Raw genomic sequence first — 23,090 nt, 5'->3', positions numbered from 1 at the left:
CAGAAAGACGACGTCTGGAAAAGGACCTTAGAAGTGATTCTTTCTGAACAAGCGGACAGATCAGGTCTTGCCTCAAAGGCTACTAATTACCAAGCTCTTCTTTCTTGCTCTGCTTGGAAACTGGGATGTTTGCCAGCTTCCAGTCACCTGGGATGCGTTGAGATTCCCAAGACCCTTGGATAATCCCCACAGCCCATACATTTACATGCCTGCAAGTGGGGCAGCACATTCCACGAAGGTTCGTAGTCAGTTCCTCCCATGTAGCCTGGTCTCACTCCGTGTGTCCATTCACCTTCCCTTCCACACCAACTCTGGAAGAAAATCTCTGCTCAGAGGAGCTGGACTTCTGTCCTGCTTCTTGCCTTGCAGCACTTTGAAATTGCCTGCACCTGTGCTCTTAGGAGATGCCTCTTAACAAGTGACCAGTGCAGACGGGCCACAGTGCCTAGGGCGAGTGATGCTGTTCCAGACATATCCCTTAATTCCGCAAAGAATAATTACTTGGTATCATCCTCCTGGCTGGGTGGCTTACACTAGATTCCCACTTTCCTTCCTTGTCCCTTAATCAGTGCCCAGAGGCTCTCCACCACATCACAGCCAAGTGTAAGCTCCATGCAGAGGACATGTGGGACACAGAGGGCACGGGCTTCTGCGGGGTGTATACAACTGTGGGTTAAACCTGGCTGGAGAAAGCCCTCCCTCCATGCCCGCCTGGGTGAATGTCCACCCCTAGAATGGCAGTCCCCCTCCTTCACACCCCCATCTGAAATGTTCCTGCTCCTGCAGATGGGGCACTGCAGTCACAGTTCCGCAGGGACTCATGTCTGCAACAGAAGGACTTTCCCAATGGCAGAGGGAAAGCAGGTAAGTTCAGGGGGAGGGGAGATAGTGTTTTCTAACTCTTCATGCAACTAAACGCAACGTGTGACAAAACATGGATGGAAATCAGCAGTTGAATTGATTTTTCTGGCTGTAAATGTGGAAAATCTTCATTTTACTGTTCTTTTCAGGGAAAACCTGCTCAATGGTTCTGAGAATATGGTGATGTAAGATGAAAACACAAAATAGTGAGAATGCTTTTTGGGGGAACCTAAAAGGAAAGAGGAGACACATGAGGGATGCCACTGGACAGGAATTCATTGGATGCAGTTTAAAAGTAAATCATCCCAGTTCTCGGCTGGGCTTCTGCCTCCTGTTGCTGGGGATTCCCACGCCTTGCAGCTGCTTGCTTCCTCCCCATGCATTTTCCCTTGGAGCTGTGAGTTCCTGCAACCTCCAGGGCCCTGCTGTAGCTCTCCTGCATTAGACCAGCCCCCTGCTCCCTGGGATGGAGGAAGCAGAGCTCCTCAGTACTGCAATCATCATCTCCTTGCAGCTTTCCGAGGGGGTCAGGGAGCCTTTAGAGGACAGCAGAGCAAGCTCCTGCTGGCTTCACTGGCTCACCAAAATCAACCTCCACTTCCTGCCAACTGCATTCCAAGCACAGCAGCTTTAGCTGAGCCCAGCAAATGGGAGGCACTTCTGCAGGAGATCTCAGACACACATTCCCAAGGTCAAAGCAAAAACCTTCAAGCTCAAAAGGGATCACTTGCAAGGCAAGCATGCACTGGAGAGCACTCTGATATCTCTGTGCTGTGGGAATGAGCACCCTGTGGGTTTGCACTGCCTTCTGCTCCCGCCACCTCCAGAAACTTGGGATGGTGCATTTAGGAAGAACAAGGTCAGCTTTTTGTAGATATATAGGAGACAACCAGGGCTTCATATCACACAGCTGCTCTGAGCTCTTGATTAAAGCATTCCAAAGAGCAGCAGAACCAATGTGCAGCACATTGGGTTAGGAAGGATGATAGGGTTGTGTGAAAGAAATGCCTCCCCCAGCAGCAAGCACTGGGCTGGAGGAGGCACCAAAATCAAACCCTGCTTGCACCATTTCCTCTCCTCATTCCACGTGCTGACATTTATTTTAAGAACAAAACACAAGACTACAGTGAAGAAAGCTTCAGAACAACTCAGCTACTTTATTCATCCCCTTTCCCTTTCCACTACAGATGATTTTCAGAAAACCTCCAAGAGCCACGTTACTGCTCTCCTGACCCCTCTCAGATTCATCAGTGCACTCACAAATTACTGAGAGCAACACAAGCACACAGACACACAGAACATCCCTACACAGCCGCTTCTCCTTAGGAAATGGCATCAAAAAGCTGCTGGCAGGAAGAGCAGAAGAGGAAAGTGGGCATGGTGAGAGAGCTGCTTTGGGCAGCAGGGAAAGGCCATCTGAAGCTCCTGAGTCACGTCCCCTGTACAGAGGGTGCCAGTGATGTCATCTCCTTTGCAAACTCTTCCTGTGTTGGCACCGAAACCAAACCCTCCAAGAAGCATTGGGGTTTCTGTCATCCTGAGCTCTCCAGCATCCTCAAGGTCTCTCCCTCCGCTGGGGGTTTTCCCAGGAGAAACGAGGTGCCAGCCCTGAGAGAATCTCCTCCTGCACCAGAGACACTTGCAGGGCCACCATCTCATGTGGCCTGGGCAATGTTTAATGAGGATGGAGCTCTGGATGAAGCTCTTCCTGAAGTGCAGGCATTTTTAGGGTCTCTGCCACAGGCCAGTCAGCCTCACCTCTGTCCCTGGAAAGGTGATGGAACAGGTTGTGCTGGATGCCATCTCCAGACAACTGGAAGAAAAGGAGGTTATCAGGAGTAGTCAGCATGGGTTCACCAGGGGGAGGTCATGTTTGACCAACCTGGTAGCCTGCTATGATGTTGTCACTGGCTGGGTGGATGGGGGAGAGCAGTGGATGTAGTCTACCTTGATTTCATCAAGGCATTTGATACTGTCTCCCACGACATCCTTATAACAAAGCTGAGGAAGTGTGGCATAGATGAGTGGACAGTGAGCTGTGTTGAAAACTGGCTGACTGGCAGAGCACAAAGGGTCGTCATTGGCGGTGCAGAGTCCGGTTAGAGGCCTGTAACCAGCGGTGTTTCCGGTGCTGGGGCCGGTCTTGTTCAACATCATCAATGACCTTGATGAGGGAATAGTGGCCACCCTCAGCCAGTTTGCTGATGATACAAAATTGGGAGGATTGGCTGACACACCTGAAGGCTGTGATGCCATTCAGCGAGACCTGGACAGGCTGGAGAGCTGGGCAGCAAGAAACCAGATAAGGTTTAACAAAAACACATATAGAGTCTTGCATCTAGGGAGGAATAATTGCATGCATCAGTACAAGTTGGGAGATGACCTGCTTGAGAGGAGCTCTGCAGAGAGGGACGGGGGCGTCCTGGTGGACGACAGGTTGGCCATGAGCCAGCAGTGTGCCCTTGTGGCCAAAAAGGCCAACGGCATTCTGGGATGCATGTGAGGAGCTCTGCGCTCTGCACAAAGCCCTTCTCACACTCGAGGCATTTCTAAGGCTTCCAGCCACATGAACTCACTGGTGCAGGCACGGATTGGACTTCACCCAAGTGCAGACACTCCAGTACCGCAGCAGGTTTGAGCTGTGGCCAAAGCTCTTCTTGCAGGCTGCACACCTGTAGGGTTCCTCGTGTGGATCCACTGGTGTGTGATGAACTTCCAGCTGTGGACGGACCATTTCCTGCAGTCAAGGCACTCACAGGGACTCTCCTCTTGGGTTGGTTCTCTGGCTTGAGCTCCAGATGAAGCTCTTCCCACACTACCTGCAGACAGGATTTCTTCCTTCCTGGTGACATATCAGCCCAGCTGAGGTTTCCTTTGGGTCCTCACCTGCTGCCCCACAGCAGATGAGTATCTACAGGGGAAGTAAGATGTGACTCTCCTTGCACACAGCCCTGGCAGAAATATGCCAAACTGGCAGAGGGTTTCCAGTGGCTGTGACACATCCCTCTCTGGATTCTCCTTTGCATCGCCACTCAACACAGCAACTGCAGCTGTAAGAGAACAATATGCATAATTCCCATGCAAAGAAGGAGAAAGAGGATTGAGTTTGGCCGCAGAGCTCTTCCTCTACTCAAGGGATTTGTAAGGTTCATCACCACACAAAGTGACAGGGTGGTGACCAGGCTGGAGCTCTGGCTGAAGCTCTGCCCATGTTCGGGGCTGTGCAGGTTCTGTATCTTGTGTGGCTGTGCTGGTAGGTAATGAGGCTGGAACTGCTTTTGAAGGTTCCTCATATCTTGGGGATGCTTCTACAGCCTTTGTGCTTTGTGGATATGCTTGTGGGTATTGAGATTAGATCTGCGTTTGAAGCTCTTCCCACACTCGGGGCATTTGTAGGGTCTCTCCCCCGTGTGGATGCGCTGGTGCTGCTTCAATTCAGAACTGCCTTTGAAGCTCCTCCCACACTCAGGACACTGAAAAGGTCTCTCCTCTGTGTGAACGCGCTGGTGCTGCTTCAATTGACAACTGCTTTTGAAGCTCTTCCCACAGTCAGGGCACTTGTAGGGTCTCTCCCCTGTGTGGATGCGCTGGTGCTGCTTCAATTCAGAACGGCTTTTGAAGCTCTTCCCACATTCAGAACACTGAAAGGGTCTCTCTCCTGTGTGGTTGCGTTGGTGCAAACTGAGGTGGGAACGGCTTTTGAAGCCCTTCCCACACTCAGAGCACTTGTAGGGTCTCTCCCCTGTGTGGCTCCACTGGTGCTGCTTCAATTCAGAACTGCTTTTGTAGCCCTTCCCACACTCAGGACATGTAAAAGGTTTCTCTCCTGTGTGGATGCGCCGGTGCAGCTTTAATTCAGAACTGCTTTTGTAGCCCTTCCCACACTCAGGACATGTAAAAGGTTTCTCTCCTGTGTGAATGCGCCGGTGCACCTTTAATTCAAAACTGGTTTTGAAGCTCTTCCCACACTCAGGACATGTAAAAGGTTTCTCTCCTGTGTGGACGCGCTGGTGCTGCTTCAATTCAGAACTGCTTTTGAAGCTCTTCCCACACTCAGGACACTGAAACGGTCTCTCTCCTGTGTGAATGCGATGGTGCTTCTTCAATTCATAGTTCCTTTTGAAGCTCTTCTCACATTCAGGACACTTGTAGGGTCTCTCTCCTGTATGAATGCGTTGGTGGAAACTGAGGTGGGAATGGTTTCTGAAGCTCTTCCTACACTCAGAGCACTTGTAGGGTCTCTCTCCTGTGTGGGTGCACAGGTGCTGCTTCAATTCATAGTTCCTTTTAAAGCTCTTCCCACACTCAGAGCACTTATAGGGTTTCTCTCCTGTGTGGATGCGCTGGTGGCAGGTGAGGTAGGAACTGCTTCCGTAGCTCTTCCCACACTCAGTACACTTGTAGGGTCTCTCTCCTGTGTGGGTGTATTGGTGGGAGGTGAGGTGGGAACTACTTTTGAAGCTCTTCCCACACTCAGAGCACTTAAAGGGTCTCCGTCCTGTGTGGATGTGCTTGTGGCGGGTTAGTTGGGATCTCTTTTTGAAGCACCTTCCACAATCAGAGCACTTGTATGGGCTCTGTGCTGAGTGTATGCACTGTTGGTTAATGATGCTGGAATCTACTTTAAAGCTCCCACAAAGCTCAGTGCATGGATCCTGCTTTTTCTTCTGGCTCACATCCTTGCTCCTGGGTTCTTCAGGATACTTTTCACCTATGTTGAAGTCCAGTGGGCTGCTTACTGTCTTTACCAGACACTTTCCCAGGGGATTCTTGATGCACTCACTCTGACCTTGCTCCAGGCCTCCTTGGACATCCCTCCTGATTTCTTCCACACAGACACTACCCAACCACCTTTCGGCCACTCCACTTTCCTGCAGATCCTCCAATACATCTGCAATCCGAGTTCCTGCTGGATGACAGAGAAAATCCAGAAATAGCACACAATGCACAAAATAAAATCAAGACAGAGATGGCTTTTACAGCCAAAGCCTCCTCCTTCCCTCCACCACCTCACCTGGGCTGAGGTCTCCTGGCACAGCCTCAGGGCTACGCACATCTGGGATCCAGGGGTCTTCCCCTCCTTCAAGCAGGGAGATCACCATGGGTTTGTGGGCTGGAAGTGGAGCTTCGATGACAGAAATATGGAGATAAGAGAGTTTCCCTGATTCTGGTAGAGCTGCTTGTCCAACAACTCCTCTCTCTGTCCCTCCACATGATGAAACCACAATTTGGACCAGAATTACTTCTATAGAATTTCATAGAATTTTCTTTTATATTTTCGAAATGCTCAACACCGAAGGCTTCAAAAATGTTTATGGGAATGGAATAAAGAGACAATAAATGCTAAAGAGATAACCTCATGGAGCTGGAGTGGTCTGATTGCTGGAGCTACTGGCACCATGCAATGCAAGAACACAAGGGCTGTTTGCAGGGAGATGGTTTTACCCCCCCTGGCTGATGCCTGCTTGCCAGCACAAACTTGCAGGCATTTATCAGAATGCTGAGCACAATAAGCCCCCCACGAAACTCATGCTTCTCAGTATTTCCTTTGTTGCTGTTGCAGTTATCAATATGTAACTGCACAGCTATTATTCCAGGCCCGGCCTGCAGAGGCTCATTCTGCACAGCCAAAGGTGCCCTAACGAGGAGGAAAGGCAGCAAAGCCCTCACCCAGCGAGGCCACGCACTGGTACGTCTCCAGCATCACGTCCCGGTAGAGCGCTCGCTGCGCAGGGTCCAGCAGCGCCCACTCCTCCCTGCTGAAATACACGGCCACCTGCGCAAAGCTCACGGGCTCCTGCAAGCAAAGAGGCTCCTTGCTGGGAACAGCCAAGGCCCAGGGAAGCAGCTCGCACAGGACACAAACTCCCGTCCCAGCCGCTTCTCTGGCCCCAGCACACACCTGCTGCCTGAGGGCACCTCCCTCTCCCCCGGCATTCGCATCCCTCACCCCTCCGCCTCTCCTGCCTGCTGCCCCCAGCCCCTACCTGACACGGATGTGCTGTGGCCATCTGCTGCTCTCCTGCAGGTGAGATGATCACGGCCGGAAGGCAGAAGTCCAACTGGAGCCTGCAGGGACAAGAGAAATGGCAGGGGAGCTGTGAGGGAACGCAGCAGTCCCTGTCCCAGCCCAGCCCTCCACAGCCCAGCTGCAGGACACTGCCTGCCTGGGGGATGGCACAGCAGGTCATCCACAATGAGGAAGACAATGAGCAAAGCACTGGTAGCACCCTGGCTAAAAGAGATGATCCATCACAAAGCTGTCTCAAACTGTGGGGCTGAAAGAACTGATGGTTGACACTCAGTTCAACAGCTGAGGGCACTTGCACTGTGTGCCTAAAAACAGAGCATGGCAAGGAGTCAGTCATTACCCCAACACAGGGAGCAGCCCAAGTGCCCTTGGAGCTCTCCTGCACAGCAGCGGGCTGCAGGACAGGATCTCCCCCTGAGTAGGGATGTCTCTCAAGTACACAGCTGCACAGAGATCCCTTGCCCCGTGACATCAAGACTCCTTCTCAATACAGATCTTCCGTAAGAGACTCATGGCTACTCTGGAGCTATCAGAGCTTCTCTAAGGCTATATCTTTAACTGATTATGTGTATATGATCTCTGTGACATTATTCCCTGATCAAGCCTGCGATTAGCAGTGGATCAAGCTGCAGTGAGGCTCCTCCTTACCTTCGTGGTATTAGAAGTTTACAAAGGATGGGGGAGCACTCTGAGACTCGTGACTCGTTGAGCCAGTGTCAATCCAACTCGGTTCTGGGAACCTGAGCGTGCGCTTCAGGCAGCAGTGTTAAGATTACCAATGGAAACGGTACCAAATGTTGTGTGTCAAACTGCCAAAGCCAGTGTCTGTCTCCCAGGTGAGAAATGTTATGTCAAACACTCACTCTGCAATTATAAACTCTCATGAAACGTTGTTCTCAACCCCCAGAGAAACAGGGAGGCTGCTCTGCATGCACTTCATGCAGCTGCTAACCTCCATGAATCAAAAACCACCAATGTTCCCCAATAATCTTTTCCTGCTGTGGCATGGGTGGAAGTTCTGAAGTTACAGCATATTTGGACAAAATACAAGACCTCTCATTCTCATCCATAATCCTTTAGCCACACACACGGAGCTTTTACAGTTTACCTCCTTTGGTAAATGTAAAAGGAGAACTGGCTTCAACGGACAAAGAGAAGGCTGAGGCACTGAATGAGTTCTTTGCCTCGGTCTCCACTGGCAGCCAGGATTCTAATAATTCTCACGTCCCTGAGCCCTGCATCTCTAAACCTCCAGGTGGGAGACAGGGCAGTAAATCAGGTCAGGCTGTCACTGGCGGTCTTCTATGATGGAGTGATGGCATTGGTGGACAAAGGGAAGGAGACCGAAGTCATTTACCTGGACTTGAGCAAGGCCTTTAGACATGTTCCCCCGCCACATCCTTATCTCCAAACTGGAGGGATGTGGATTTGATGGGTGGACACTCGATGGATAAGAAATTTGTGGAAAGGCCACAGACAGAGGCTGGTGATTAATGGCTCTATGTCCAGGTGGAAGCTGTTGGAGAGGGTCCAGAGGAGACCAACAGAGACGATCAGAGGGCCGGAGCACCTCCACAACGAAAACAGGCTGAGGGAGCCGGGCTCGTTCAGCCTGGAGAAGAGAAGGCTGCGGGGTGACCTTATCGCAGCCTTTCAGTACCTAACCCGCTCGGCCTCACCTGCCGTGCTGGGAAGAGTCGGCCGTTCTCCTGGCAGCGGCACCGACGGCACCGACGGCTCCGTCTCTGCCCAGAGCTGCACACAGGGCTGAGCGCCGTCCGGGGAGGGGAGGGGAGGGGAGGGGGGGGGAGAGCGACGCGCGGGGGACACAGAGCAGCGCAGCCAAGCGAAGGCCGGGTCCCGTCCCGCCGGAAGGCACGCCGTCCGCGGCCGCGAGAGAAGAGGAGTTCCGGGCTCAGTCGGGCTGGAACGACTGCCTGGGCCGGGCCGCTGGGCGGGGCGGAGCCGCCGCCGTGATGGCGCGGGGCAGGGGGCGGCCGCAGGACGGGCTGGGCTGGGCTGCGTGCGTGCCGTGCTCTGCGGGGCGGACGCGGCTGCCGGCTGGGTTGGCGAGCCCGAGGGCGGCAGCGGGAGGCTTTCTCTCGCCGAGGCAGGATTCCTTTTGCCGGGTTGGCGAAACAGACCGACCCGTATCACGTACGGCAGTCAGTGCGGTGTGGCAGTTAGTTGGTGCCTGTGGCAGTTCGGAATGGATCGCACTGGGTACGTAGGGTCGCCCCCGAGTACGTTGCCCGGTGCGATTCAAGGGAACGTACGGCCAGCCGGACGGACCGCAACCCCACGCAGAACCCATGGTATGACTGCACAGAAGACTTATTAGGACCTTTATTCAGGGATTTAGGGATGGTCGTATTCCTACGGCGGCTTTGGGGTAAAGCTCTACGCACAGCTCCGTTCCATTGGCAGAGTGGTTGAGAGGAGTGAAAGGAGCGCCAGGACAGCATGTGTGACCACAGGGTGTGTGACCACAAGGATGTGCGAACGGCCCCAGCAAAGGAAGCAGAGACCCAGCAGAAAGCGGCGCTTCATTAGCGTGACAAAACACAGCCCCCGTCCCTCCCTCCCCCGCCCGTCTGCAGACGTGCCCTGAGAACGAGCTGTGAACCTGCCCAAGGCCTGGCAGCCGGCTCGGGGCCGCATCCCTCCCTCCCTCCCCCGGTTGCGGATGTGCCCTGAGAACGAGCTGTGAAACTGCCCGGTCCCGGCTCCAGCTGCTGCCCAGCACAGTAGGTTTGCTGGGCCAGACGGGCTGCAACGAGGGCAGCAGCGGTTGCCAGGCGTGTTGGATTTTTTTTTTTTTTTAATATATTTTTGAATCACAGAATTGCCAGGGTTGGAAGGGACCTCGAGGATCATGAATCTCCAACCCCCCTGCCACAAGCAGGGCCACAAACCATCCCACCTAATGCTAGACCAGGCTGCCCAGGGCCCCATCCAATCTGCCCTTGAACACCTCCAGGGACGGGGCATCCACAGCCTCCCTGGGCAGCACAGGAAGGGGTTGGAGCTGGGACAGCGAGGAAGTGAGCAGAGGAGCTCAGCGTGCTCTGCTGCCCGGTTGGCTCTGTGTAACACAGCGCAGCTGGGACTGCGTTTCTCCCTCTGGACTACGGCAGACACGAGGTGACCTCGCTCCGCAGCTCTGCACACATGGATTGATGTAAGCTTATAACTCCCCGATGCCTCCTTTTGAGTGCGTGAATGTGAAGCCTCCAAGGGGGGAATTTCCACTCCCCTCGCCCTCCCCGGCAGCCCGCAGTTTCCCTTCGGGGACGCAGCAGGCAACACCTGCCTCTAGCGGCCCTTTCAGCGTTACCTTTTGTGCGCTTAGCGCCGGGCTGATGGCTCACCTGAGGTCGTGCAAACTCCTCCCGAGGCTTCTGTTCGGGCTGTCCCGGCAGCTGCAGATGCCTTTAGCGCTCAGCTCCGGCACTGGGCTGTGTAATGGACGCTGGAAAGCTGGCAGCCTGTGGGCTGACTGGAGCAAAGGTGGAGAACGCGGCCGAACAGCAGGTCAGCAAAGCGCAGCCCAGGCTGCGTTGTGCAAAGGGCGCCCGCTGCTGAGAACGGGCCCTGGAAGGGAGCGCAGGGTGCGTGCTGAGCTGAGTGGGGAGCAGCGCCGCCTGGTGGGGGAGGAGGGAAATGCAGCCGCCGAGGCATTCTGGGTGCGGATGGCTGCAGCTGGCACGCGTCCAGCGAGCGCCTTCGGGCCCCGTGCTGTCAGGTGGGCAGAGGGCTGAAATACTGACGGCAGGAAGTTCAGCTCCGCCCAGCGTGGAGAAGAGCTGCGAAGGCGAGGGGAGGAACTTTTGCGAGGTGTTTGTGTCCCTGTCTGGCTGGCAGCTGGGGCTGGCAGCAGCTGTGCTGCGCGTTTCAGTTCTAAGAGAGCAGGAGGAATGTATTTATTGATGTAATGTTGTCATAATGTAGTGTTCAAATAGTGCCTTCACAAGGCTGTTGTAACCGCGTGGTTGTTTACTGCATAGAGGGCAGGGTTAAGCACACACATAGAGGAGGCCCTCCCGCTGAGTCCCGAGGCTCAGAAGGTGCTCAGCTGGGCCCCAGCTGTTGAAGCAGGGCTCTGCTATCAGTTCTTTCAGTTCATTTTGAGACAGATTTGTGGCCGTTAATCTGTTCCAGCCGGAGCGTTACCTGTTGTGCTGTGCTTTGTCTTCCTGTGCAGGGCCTTGTGAGCAGGGCCAGGCTGAAGAAGGGAGCTGAGGGAAGAAGCTGGAGGGGGGGTTGAGGGGGAGGAGGGATGAGCAGGATGTGTCTCTCCACACTGCAGTCACTCACGTTTGCATCAGCCACAGCAGGTGGGAAAGGCAGTTACACTGGTACTATCCCAGTGCCATTCACTTCCATTTATATATTTACGTGTGCTTCGTTTCCGTGCATGACCGCAGCTGAGAGATCTGAGTTTTCGTTGTTAGAATTTGTGGAGTGATGCCGCACTGTAGCGTGAGAACAGGCAGTAGACTCATTAACTGCTCACGTAGAAGCAAAACGGTGGGCTGTGAGCCCACAAGAAGTGCAAGGACCAGGTTTGTTGGTAAGATTCCTGGGTGTAATGTGGTCAGTGCAATAACGGACGAAGTTCAGGCGTTCCCAGTCCCTGCTGGGCCATGGCAGCTGCAGGACTTTTGGGGTATATTGAGCTGCTGTCGTTCCTTTATACCCCACCGTGCGCAGCTGCTGCGGCCTCTGTATCTGCTGAGAACGAAGGGCCAAGAACGGGGCTGGGGGGAACGGAAGAAGAGGCATTCCAGCAAGCAAAACCAGCTGTTAAACAGGCCCAGGCACTGGTTGTATTCGGTCCCACCCTTCCAGCTGAACCAGAGGCATGCAACTCAAGATGGGTCTGGCTAGCGTCTGTGGCAGTGCCACAATTCCGCTTGAACCCCAGCTGGGTTCTGGTCTGAAGTTTGGCACAGAGCAGAAGAAAGGTACAGTGTGATTGAAAAGCAGTTAATGGCTGCTTGTTCTGCATGGCGAGCGGTAGAGCCAGTAACTCCAACATCTCAATCGTAGTTAAGACCACCCTGCCTTTCTGTCCTTACAGGCATCATGTGCTGGCCGCGTGGGTGCAGCGTTTGAGTGGAAAGAACCCTGCAGACGCTGGCAGAAGCGTTGGTGGAGAGAGAAGTGCCCTTTGAAGCATCTGACACCCTGCAGGCAGCGCCCTTCGCATCCAACGCCAGCATGGTCCTTCTTTCTCCTTTTCAGCAGTTTGCCCTCTCTCAGCAGTTGGTAAGCAATAATGCACCAGCTTAGGGAGTTGCTGCTTCTCGCTTGCTGGGATTATCTGCAGTGGATGCCTGAGTGCAGTTTGCTTGCATCTGCTCCTGAGACATCCTGTCAGTCAGATCAAACGTACCCTGAAACAGGAGTGCAGTTGTGGGTACATTTGGGTTTAACATCAAGGGGTGATTGTTACTGGGGGGTGACGCTGTTGGCTGATATTGTGGTATCACTGGGGGGTGACATCAGGAAGTGATGCTGTTGGGACATCGCTGGGGTTTATCATCAAGGAGTGACGTTGTTGGGGTGATGCTGGGAAGTGATTGTGGGGGTGATGTGGGAGTATCGTGGGGGGGGTGATGGTGGGGTGACTCTGGGGTGATGTTCGGGAGTGATGTTGGTGGGGGACATCAGGGAGTAACATTGAAGTGACAATCTTGGGGTGACATTCTCGGGGAGTTTTGCCAGGGACCTGAAGGCCCATGATTGAAGAACAATCCTGGGATGGAAGAAGAATTCTGACAGTTTGAAGGGAACTGATACGTGTGGCTGTAGACACAAAGAACTTGTTCTGTAGAGAGAGCTGACCTTGGTAGTTTATCTTTTGATTTGGCAAAGACTTGTTTTGCAAGCAGGTGTTTCACTTGGGCTTTGTGTCATGTGTTGGACAAGTGATTGCAGTGTGCAAGTGGAAAAAGGCTTGTAGACCCCAGGGAGAATAAGAGTAACTTTGATGTTCTGATTCTCTGAAATAGGATTAATGATGTATTTTGCCCCAAACTGTGATGTTCTCACACTCCAAAATCGGGCTTCTTACCTGTTATGATCAAAACTGTTGCCATCACAGTGCAAAACTGGGTTTATACACATATTTTGAACCAAATTGTGATGCTCTTCCTCTCAGAAATTGGGTTTATGACAAAATTTGACCCAAACTGCAGCCTTCACACACTCCAAAGCTGGGTTTATACAAATATTTTGTCAGAAATTGTGACCTTCACACATCCAGGAATTGGATTTATGACATAATTTGACCCAAACTGTGATGTTCCGATTCTCTGAAATAGGATTCATGATATATTTTGACCGAAATTGTGCCTTCACACACTCAAGAATGGGGTTTGCGACATGTTTTGATCCAAATTGTGACATTCTCACACTCCAAAATTGAGTTAATGACATACTTTGAGCCAAACTGTGACCTTCACATACTCCAGAATTGGATCTATGACGTATGTTGACAAGAGTTGCGAAGTTCTCACTCTCAGAAGTTGGGTTTATACACACATTTTGGCCCAATCTGTGACGTTCTCACACTCCAAAATCAAGTTAATAACATATTCTAGCAGAAACTGTGACACACTCACACTCCAAAATTGAGTTTATGACATACTTTGACCCACATCTATCGGTCAGTCTATCAAAATGCTCTGGCGATCGATGAAAGCATTGATACTACAGAATCAGCTCGATTTGCCATTTTAGTTAGAGATTTGTGGCAACAAATATAACGTCACTGAAGAAATGGCTTCTTTGGTGCCGTGAAGGTCAAAACTAAATCTCTTGATTTGTATGAAGTGGTAAAGACAACATTAAAGTGATTTTCTTTATCCTTTGACAGCATCTCTGGGTCTCTAATGTCCCTTCCCACCCAAGCCCAGGGGGAAGCTGGCCCTGGTGGCGGAACAGATGTGCATCGTGGGGACGTGGGGTCACAACGCCCCGCCTGGTGCCGTGAGCTCACAATGCTCAGCGTGTGCCCCAGGCGTTCTGTGCCGCCCAGCAGCACTCGCTGTGGCTGCAGCGGTGGTGGTGGCAGCATGGCACGAGTGTGGGGGGCCACGGCCCCTGCCCGCCTTGCTCTCCTCCTCCTCCTCATGGCCATATGTTCCCAGGAGACTTGTGCTGCTCCGTGGCGAGCGCCAGCAGCAGGTGGGTGGGCAGAGATGGGGCCAAAACCGAGTGGCGGCGAGGGTGAGAGCTCCGGGCTCTTGTCCCCGTGTGCTGCCCTGGGGCTGCCTTCCGTGGGGGTGTTGGGATGGGGGGACAGGCAGCAGCGCAGGAGCCGGGCGAGGGCGTGAGGAAGCAGTGCTCTGCAGGGCTGGCTCCAGCCGTGCCGGGCCGTGGCTCTGCTGCTGGCTGAGCACGGCCTTCACCCTGGAGATGTCCTAGGGGGAGCTCAGAAGATGTGTGCTGGGAGAAGCGGGAGCATTCCTCCTCCGGCTTCCCGGTGCTCCCCACAGACAAATCCCAGTTCCCAGCAGAGACCACCGGCCGGAGCCCAGAGGAAGAAACAGGCATTGTTTTAGTGTGAGATACAACAAGGATTTCCCAGTAGGAAAGCCCTGATGGGCTGTATGCCCTTCCGTGTGGTCCCAGAGGGGTGTTGCACATGGCCTGGGAGAACATTTGGAAAGCTGCCGAGTGCCAGGCTCCAGGTCACCCTGGCCACTCTGCAGCCTTGGCAATCACGGCCTGAGTCTCCCATCCCACTACCTGACCCCTCCCCAGTCACTAAGGGAAAAGGAGATCTCAACATGCCATGGGAACATCTCATCTGTTCTTGATTCTAGATGATGACACTGATGCTCCTTATCCAGATGATTGGGTGGATACTGCTTTTGCCCCTCAGGGGAAACCCAGAGGTAAGTTGTGAATGTCTGCTTCCCTGAAGGCAAAAAATTAGCGCTGTCACAGTTTATTCAGGTACTTAAGAACCTTCACAGGTCTTTAAGTCTCTTTGTGCCCTACAGGCCCTGTTCTGTACACAGAACAGTCATGAGTATTTCTTTACTTGGAGAACTGTCACATTTCAGTGGGAAGGCAGCCCTTGCCACTCTTTGGAGGAGAGAACCTACACCTTTGCCGTGTGGGCTGCATCATTCCTTGACCTGCCACCAGTCCTTGCAGGTCACTGCAGAAAGACCAGGCCCCAAGGTGCAGTGGAAGCTCTCCTCACCTGCGTCTGATCACATTTGTGCCTGCAGGTCCTCTTGGTGAATTACCAAAGCGGAGTCCTGTTCCTGAGCCTGGGCTGGATGCCAGGGGTAAGTCACCAGCCTTCATCTCACACTCTCTGCTCACATGTGGTTGTGGTAGTTCAGGAAGGGTTCAGCTTTTCACTGCCCAGTGATTTCTACTCCATGAGAAACCTGGGTAGTCACTGTTTTGTGGGTGCTGCGTGCTCCCAGTGTCCTGTTGGCTTTGTCTCTGTACATCAGAGATCTGTCCAGTAAGAAAACCCAAATGTTGTTCCATGCTGTCTCTGAGGATTGTTTCACATGGCCTGGAGAACATATCTGGAAAGCTGCTGAGTGCCAGCCGACTGCCCACCTGGCACCTCTGCAACTTGCATGACTCTGTAATGCAGCTGTGTAGATTGCAGCGTGCGATGGGAAGTTCTCCTCATCCTTTGGGTGCAGAAGTGCCTCCAGGGAAGGCCGGGCAAAAGCCCTTGGCTGCCTCCTGTGCTGGAGCCCCACAGGCGTCCCAGGGTGGCTCTTGTCTTTATTGACTTCATCAGAAAGACCATTCAGTTCAATACTTTGTCTGTAAGGTATTTTCATGCTTTCTGTTAAGGTCCTGAGAAAAAATGGAAAGAGGCATCGAAAACTGGAAAATATCCGCAGAGGCTCTCCCATGTCCTGAAGAAAATGATGAAGGAGAAGGCAGCACATGGTGGGTGTCTTTCTGTCTGTTCTCTGAAAGCTGAGTTTCTAGGTAGATACATGGAGAAAGTGTAGCATGCACAGCAGGAAAGGATGGATCAGAGCCCTGCGGTGGTGACGCCTCTGTGCCTGAACTGGCTTGTAGCATCATCTTGCAACTTGCCAGAATCGCACAAGGCGCACTGTGAACAAGAAGCCTGCCTGCAACCTGCTGGTCTCCCAGCAGGACAGGTCTTGCTGTCTGTGCTCGCAAACTGGAAAGCGTGCAGCACTTCAGTTTGTCACAGAATGGCACACAGTTTGGACTAGGAATGAGGTGCACCACAAAAAGCCCAGGCTTCGTTCCTAAACTTTACTGATGTGTCTAGAGGACTGGTGCCTCCTGAAGATACCATCTTCCTGATGAGAAGCAGTTCCTTACAGCCCCGCTCTCTTACCTCCTTTCTAAAGAGACAGACGGAGAGCCTGTGCACAGGGATGCATTTCAGCGAGGCAGCCGTCGCACACTGCATGTCCCTCCGGGAGAAACAGAGGCCAAGCACACGACTGGCGCTCCAGGTAAAGCCCCTCATAGAGCTCCGTGGCCGTGCTTAGAGGTTGCTCCCATCCCATCACACCCAGTTCCCAGGGACTTAGGAACTTTGTCCTTTTGGGAACAAGGCCAGGGGAGCCACATTCAGCGGATGAGGAGAGGAAATAGGACCCTCCAACGTACCTCCCTGCCACAGTCCCTGCATTCCAGAGTTTGCTGTGCCTCCCTTGAGGCACCTGGCTGTAAGAGATTATTATTTTGCATCATCATTGTCTCAAAGCTTGCTGAGGACACAGACGAACAAGTTCAGGCAAGTCCTGGTCAGGGGCTGAGAGATCTTTTGTCTGGAGAAGTTTGATGGACAAGTCCTGGGCAAGGATTGTGAAATCTTTTGTCCGAGGGTCACAGATGGACAAGGGCGGGTGCCATGAGAGAGAGAGAGAGAGAGAAGCTGCAGCTTAATAGCTGTGAAGTGGTCTTTTGTGTGGGCTTATCTCAAGACAGCCATCTCAGGAAGTACTCGTGTGACTCCTGCTCAAGCGCCCAGGGATGTCACGTAGGCAGGAGAAGAAGCAGGATAAAAGAGGAATCGAAAACCATGAGGATCGGGTTTCTGCCATCAGATTCCTCACCACGGAATTCCTGCATGCTGACGGACTCTCCTGGGCCTGCTACCTGAGTCCTGCTGCTTCCCATCTTGGACTGGCTCTGCGACTTCTTCCTGCTACCTGTTGCTGCCCCAGGCCTTCCACGCTGCTGCTCTCCCCCCCGCTGCTTCTGCCTCGGACCTTCGGAACGTTGTGCAGCAGGACGCTGCTGGATCCTGATCCTATCCCCGCTTCACGACATTCTTGCTTTTTCCTAGCTTTTCTATCGCCCTCCTTTCCTTCCCCGTCTCCCTAATTAGGACTTATAATAAACTGGTTGGACTAACATATGAACCGTTGTTTCTTAATCTCACACGGGGTATACAGATATTGAAAGAACCTCATTTCCCTCCTATAAATTGGAGTGAGACACTGGCACACCAGCAGCCTGGAGCAGGATCCCTCCTGCAAGCTGAGGTCCAGAGGGATGCACTGACTCATAGATGGAGCAATGGCATAGAGGGAGCCTCCCGTCCTGCCTCCTCTTTGCCTGCACCATGCTGAGACTTGGCCTTTCTCTCATTCTTCACAGTGCTGTCAGAGCCCCAGAAAGCCCAACACAGCTGGATCTATGTTTTTTTTTCTGAAGAATCCAGGTAAGGAACAATCAGGCAGGAATTCATAAGGGGGAGAAAACTAGGAGCATGCAAGTTGTGCCCATGCTGGGGGAAAGGCAAAAAGGGAGAGGCAGGTTCAGGTGCCTGTGGAGAGGGCCTGACTCTGCCCCCGAGGCGTGGGTTCCGAGTGGGAGGGGGGAGCTCAGGGCAGCACTCCCTGCCCGACACAGCAATTGTTCTTGTCCATGTCGCTCATAGCAGCACTTGGTTAAACAGATCCACGCGCTCTTCTTCTGCTCTAATGAGTTTTCTTTAGTCAGACAACGTGTCCCAAGGGTAGCAGCACTACCCAGCCTCAGGAGGTGAGGGTGGGTGAGTGCAAAAGAAATCTTAGAGCATGATGGAGAAGAAGGAGCAAATCCATGGCTCAGGAAGATCTGGACCGTGGCAGAGCCAGAGCATAAACAAAGCTGAAAGGCAAAGAAAGAGGCTCCAGAGGGCACTGATGTGCAGCACCTTTGGGAGTTCCCTTTGTTTCCCCTGGAATCAGGGAAAGCATTGCAGACTGAGGATTTTCACTTGTTCCAGGAGGCCAACAAAATGAAAAAGAGCATGTTGTGGCAATGTCAGAGCTCCTGCGAGATTGCCGCTATGGCACAAGACACAGCAACGACCACTTTATTCCTCCAGGTGTGGATGGTGAAGGACGTGCAAACGCCGAGCAAGTTAAAGATGCACAGAAGTTGTACCTGGAACTTGCCGCATCTGTCCCGGTTTCCCTATTGCTAGTGATGATTCTGTGCTGTCTTCTTTTCTGGTGGTGCAGGAAGAGAAAGCAGTGAGTTGTTGTTCACCCCCACCCTCATCCGGCCCAACTCTTTACTGTAGGGCTACCGTGAGCCAGGAGGCATTTCTAGTGAAAGCAGCTTTGGCCCATTCTTCCTGCTGGGCCCGAGACAGGCTGGGAGCCGAGGGCGGCTCTTTGCCATTGAGGAAGGAGAGCAGGGGCTCTCCTGTGCCCTCAGCACGTTCCTCTCTCCGCAGGCGCCTGGCTGCAGCTGATGAAGCACAGGACAATAGCAGCAGCTCCAGCTTGCAGTCAGACGAACAGTCTGCTGACGTCAAGCGGCCCGACAGGCAGAGCCATCGCCAACCACCTGTGCAGGAACAACCTGCCCGCCTGCCGCAGGGCAGCAGCAGAGCGGCCCCTGCCAGGCTGGACAGCCGCCGGGCTCAGCTACCCCCGCCTCGGCCCCCGCGGCCCACCGGCCTGGGCTCCGCATCCCAGGGGATGAGCGACAGGCCCAGCGGCCCCCGGGCCCAGCGGGCATCGACGCCGCCCCCCCGTCCCCCACCACCATCCTTCAGGGGATGGGAGCAGTCCCCTCAGCATGTCGGCTCAGGGGCATCGTCCGGCACCCGGACAGCCACTGCCTCAGGGAAGCCTGAGAGACCCGACAGCCCCCAGCCCCCCCCAGCCCCCCCCAGCCCCACCTCTGCCCTCCCCCTCCTCTCCACCATCCTTTAGGAGGTGGGAGCAGCCCCCCCAGGGTGGCAGCTCGGGGGCATCATCAGACACCTGGAAAACCACTGCCACGGGGAAACAGTCCAGGTCCAGCAGCCCCTAGCTCCCCCCAGCACCACCTCTGCCCTCCCCACCCCCTCCACCATCTGTCAGAGGGTGGCAGAAATCCCCACAGAGTGAAGACTCGGGGAAACTGTCCCACAGGACAGCCGCTGCCTGGGGGAAGAGTGACCGGCCCAGCAGCCCCCCACCTCCCCAGGCACGGTCACCACCTTCCCGTTCCCCTCCACAATCCTTCAGGGGACGGGAATTGCCTCCTCAGGCACCCCCACTGCCCTCTTCCTCCCCTCCACCATCTGTCAAAGGACGGCAGTGGCTGCCCCAGCATGACAGGCCTGGCCGCCCCAGGTCCCCCCAGGCCTCCCCGCTGCCCTCCCCCTCCTCTAGGAGGTGGGAGCGGCCCCCCTATGGTCTTGGCCTGCAGAAATTGTCTGACAGACCAACAGCTGCTGCCTGGGGGAAGCGTGAGCAGTCCAGCAGCCCACAGCCCCCCCAAGTACCATCCTCCCCCTCCCCTCAACCATCTTTCAGGCGGTGGGAGTGACCCCCCCAGGATGTCAGCTCAGGGGCTTCATCAGAAAACTGGAATACCACTGCCAGGGGGTGGTCCAGACCTGGTCCAGCAGCCCTCAGCAGCCCCAAGCACGGCATCTGCCCTACCGCTCCTCTCCGCTATCCATCAGGAGGTGGGAACAGCCCCAGCACGTGGGTTTGCAGACACCATCTGACATCCACACATCCACTGCTGGCATCAAACGGAGTTTTCCGGGCTCCGCTGTACCATTAAATAGAAAGTAGTGGCTTTGGGACACCATCTAACATCTACAGAACCACTGCTGTCATGTACCAGAGCTTATCCAGCTCCACAGTACCAATAAATAGAAAATAACACCACAGCTGTCCACGTACTGTTGTCATGTCATTACCTGACCCACTGCCAGACCTTGTGTGTCCCTTGGCATTGGCAGACAGCGATTATACGAATGGGAAAGGCACTCAAGGAGTGGAAATTGAGGTAGATGTGTAGAGGAAATCCCTCCCCCAGAGGCAGCGAGGCCCTGGCCCAGGCTGCCCAGAGGCTGCGGGTGCCCTACGTCCCGGCTCGGGCAGGGGACAAGGGTGGCAGTTCATTATGCAAAAGCATCAGTGCTTCTGCGTGAGCTTTACCGGACAGCAGGCAATCATTTGCTCTGCAATAGGAACCAAGCAAGAACTATGAGCACATTTCCTCCCTCCTCTACTTGGAGTTGCTGTGGGGCTCCATGTGTCACACGGGGGGTAAACTTTGGGGACAAAGGTCACTGCAGCATCCTGGCCCCACAGCCCCTATGGCCCCATAACCACTACAGCCCCATCCCATATCCATCTCCCATAACTTTATCCCATCCCATATCCATCATATCCACCCCACAGCCATCTCAAATCCATATCCCCACATCCTATTCCTATCACCCCCCCCATATCCACATTCATCCTATGTCCATTCATCCCATATCCATATTTCATCCCCAATCCATCCCACATTCTTCCCATGTTGATCCCTTGTCCATCCCCAGCCCATCCCATGTATATTCCATTTTCCGATCACCCATTCCATATTCATCCCATATCCATATCCCACACCCCAATCCTATAGGGAGCACTGGGGGAGGGTTGGGAGGGGCTATGGAGGTCTATGTGGGGGTATAAGGTGGGCTACGGAAGGATGTGGGGCTAAATGGTCCGGATATAGGCCCAAATACAGAGACTATAGGGAGTTATAGGGGGAGATGGGGGAATATTGGTGAGATACAGGGTTATAACAAGGCTGTGAAGTGATACAGGGGATATGGGGCTGACAGGGGTCTGGAGAAAGCTATGGGGAGGGATATAGGGGACTGGAGGAGGATATAAGAAAATACGCCACTATAAATGTCTGTAGGGCAAATGGGTGGGATAGAAAGGGCTATGGGGCGACAGGGAGCAGTGGGAAGGCTCTAAGTGTGATATGGAGAAACAGGCACAATACAGGTCTGTGGAGGGGTATAGGGGGGATATAGGGAGATATAAGGTTATTAAAGGCTGAGGGGAGCTCTAGGGGGCTTGCATAGGCTATAGTAAAACAGGGTTATATGGGGTGTACAATCAGTAAGTGTACAGAAGTGTCCAATCAATTGGAGTACAGAGTTTTAGGCTAAGTAAGATTATCGCAATAGAAAGATAATAAGTGGAAATCCTGAAGGCTCAAAGACTCGCGGGGAGTAATACAGATGTTTCAGGGGTACCAGGAGGGGAAGGTCTGCTCTCCAGGGCAAGATACAGGCCGTCTTTCTATCCTGGGTCAACACTTGGGCTTGTACTGGGGCATGTCCAGGACACCTGTACCACACCTTCTGGCCAGATATCTGCGGCTGCATAATTATATCAGGCACCAAAGGAGGTGTCCTGATCTGCCACAGGGACACGAAGGGGGCCCCTTTAGCAATGAAGATCGGAGTGTTGACCACAATATCAGTTGGCCATGTACCTATTACTGGAGGGACTACTGAGCCTCCCACCTCCAACAGTCTCCCCCAAGGTGCAAGTAGGCCACACCACTTGGGTCCTACCTGCACCTTCCAAGGCCATTTTATCCTATGAGTGCCTGGATCTAAATTCTCGGAGGCAGGGAGCAGAAGATTATTTTCATTACTAATCTGGGGTCTTACCTGATGATCAGTGCCCGTAATTTGGATCCTAAGCAGGGCGGCCCATGTTGTCTGCAGCATCCTCAGGGCACTGGGTCTGCCGTCTCGGGGTCTTTCATTCAGGTCCCACAAGGTTTCATACAGTCTTTTCATCCACTCCTGCAGGGACTGGGAGTCTGTCTTCAGGGCAGCCTTAAGAATACCATTATAACGTTCAATGAGGCCTGCCCCCGTTGGATTATATGGCAGGTGGAATCGCCATTAGATGTTGTTTTCTTCTGCCCAGCGCTGTATCGTTGCACCAGTAAATTGAGTCCCTTGGTCGCTCTCGATGACTTGAGGTGTCCCGTAGGCAGACATCAGTTTAGTCAGTGCCTTGATGGTATATGCCTGGTTTGCTTTCGGTACTGGATAGGCCTGCAGTAGCCCACTTGCAGTGGCAATGCAGGTCAGAGCATATCTCGCCCCCTCAGACCGAGGAAGGGGCCCAATGTAATCGACCTGCCATCACTGGAGAGGATTGTGTCCTCTAGCAAGATGGGCTGTTGTTTCCGGCAATGATCTTGGTCTCATCTTAGAGCAAGCGTCACAATCCTGGCATGCCTGGACGATGTCAGGTAGTTGTATGGGCAGCCCCCATGCTTTAGCAGCTGCCCACATTGTCTTTTGTCCCGCATGCCGTAGCTTCTGATGTAACCAACGGGCGATGTTCTCAGATGGTGAATTCTCAATCCATCGAACTCGGGCCAGCATGTCAGCTTCATCATTTCCCAGTGACTGTAGGGGCTGATGACCAGAAACATGGTAGACACGTATAGTCCTGTGTTGGACTGTATTCGGTATGTCCAACCACATGTCTTCACCCCAGATTGGTCGGGTGTGGACAGTCCGTTCCTGGGTGGCCCACTGTGCAATCCAAAGAGTGAGCCCCCAGTACACAGCCCAACTGTCTGTACAGATATTCAGGATACCATCACCGGGTTCCTTGGTTATAACCATCCACACGGCTCGCAGTTCTGCCCATTGGCTGCTCTGACCATCCCCCTCGTCAAACCAGACTGTCTCGGTGGAGGGATGGTGTGCTATTGCTCTCCACTTGCTCGGGTTGCCCTTGCTGGACCCATCTGTGTACCAGGCATCTTCAGGGATAGGATATTTCCCCTCCTGAACGGGGCTCTTCTCTGGTGGAGCGACCGGCGTTTCTTTTGGTGCATCACAATGATAGGTCACTGGGCCGAGGATCTTCTGAAGTTCTTCTTTCAAGTCCAATGAAGACAGACT

At 53.5% G+C, this 23,090-nt stretch overlaps 3 protein-coding genes across 15 annotated transcripts in view; 2 read left to right on the top strand and 1 right to left on the bottom strand.

Annotated features, from left to right (window-relative positions):
* Positions 1-1,998: 1,998 nt before the first annotated feature.
* Positions 1,999-10,791, bottom strand: LOC149913277 (uncharacterized). 7 transcript variants are annotated; one of them, XM_090130180.1, is made up of 5 exons: positions 10,264-10,791; positions 6,849-6,930; positions 6,532-6,658; positions 5,876-5,986; positions 1,999-5,770 (listed from the first exon to the last, which is right to left on the bottom strand). In XM_090130180.1, exons 2-5 carry the CDS (start codon positions 6,870-6,872, stop codon positions 4,170-4,172), a joined length of 1,863 nt encoding a protein of 620 aa, XP_089986306.1. In that variant the 5' UTR covers positions 6,873-6,930; positions 10,264-10,791; the 3' UTR covers positions 1,999-4,169. The 7 variants fall into 7 exon arrangements, with proteins under 7 accessions (XP_089986306.1, XP_089986305.1, XP_089986302.1 ...); XM_090130179.1 differs by lacking the exon at positions 10,264-10,791 and adding an exon at positions 8,572-8,690; XM_090130176.1 differs by lacking the exon at positions 10,264-10,791 and adding an exon at positions 8,572-8,674 and having other exon boundaries at positions 6,849-8,408.
* Positions 9,725-23,090, top strand: part of LOC116243432 (uncharacterized) — a 284,197-nt gene continuing 270,831 nt past the window's right edge. For all 4 annotated transcript variants that reach the window (XR_016461334.1, XR_016461335.1, XM_090130188.1 and 1 more), the window contains exon 1: positions 9,725-10,073. Coding sequence is in view for 2 of the 4 variants with exons in the window: in XM_090130188.1 (XP_089986314.1) it covers positions 10,072-10,073 (2 nt within the window). In the remaining 2 variants the exon portion in view is untranslated. The remainder of the gene's footprint in view (positions 10,074-23,090) is intronic.
* LOC149913276 (uncharacterized) lies at positions 11,213-18,276 on the top strand. 4 transcript variants are annotated; one of them, XM_090130233.1, is made up of 9 exons: positions 11,217-11,859; positions 11,976-12,163; positions 13,776-14,086; positions 14,728-14,799; positions 15,142-15,201; positions 15,734-15,832; positions 16,273-16,380; positions 17,534-17,597; positions 18,249-18,276. In XM_090130233.1, exons 3-9 carry the CDS (start codon positions 13,792-13,794, stop codon positions 18,259-18,261), a joined length of 711 nt encoding a protein of 236 aa, XP_089986359.1. In that variant the 5' UTR covers positions 11,217-11,859; positions 11,976-12,163; positions 13,776-13,791; the 3' UTR covers positions 18,262-18,276. The 4 variants fall into 4 exon arrangements, with proteins under 4 accessions (XP_089986356.1, XP_089986358.1, XP_089986359.1 ...); XM_090130232.1 differs by lacking the exons at positions 17,534-17,597; positions 18,249-18,276 and adding an exon at positions 16,483-17,491 and having other exon boundaries at positions 11,214-11,859; XM_090130230.1 differs by lacking the exons at positions 17,534-17,597; positions 18,249-18,276 and having other exon boundaries at positions 11,213-11,859; positions 16,273-17,492.

The sequence above is a fragment of the Phasianus colchicus genome, chromosome 39 (assembly GCF_987193195.1).
Source record: "Phasianus colchicus chromosome 39, bPhaCol1.hap1.1, whole genome shotgun sequence".
NCBI classification, from domain to species: domain Eukaryota; kingdom Metazoa; phylum Chordata; class Aves; order Galliformes; family Phasianidae; genus Phasianus; species Phasianus colchicus.
The sequence above is the reverse complement of the archived record's forward strand: the minus strand, read 5'-3'. Positions and strand labels throughout refer to the sequence as shown.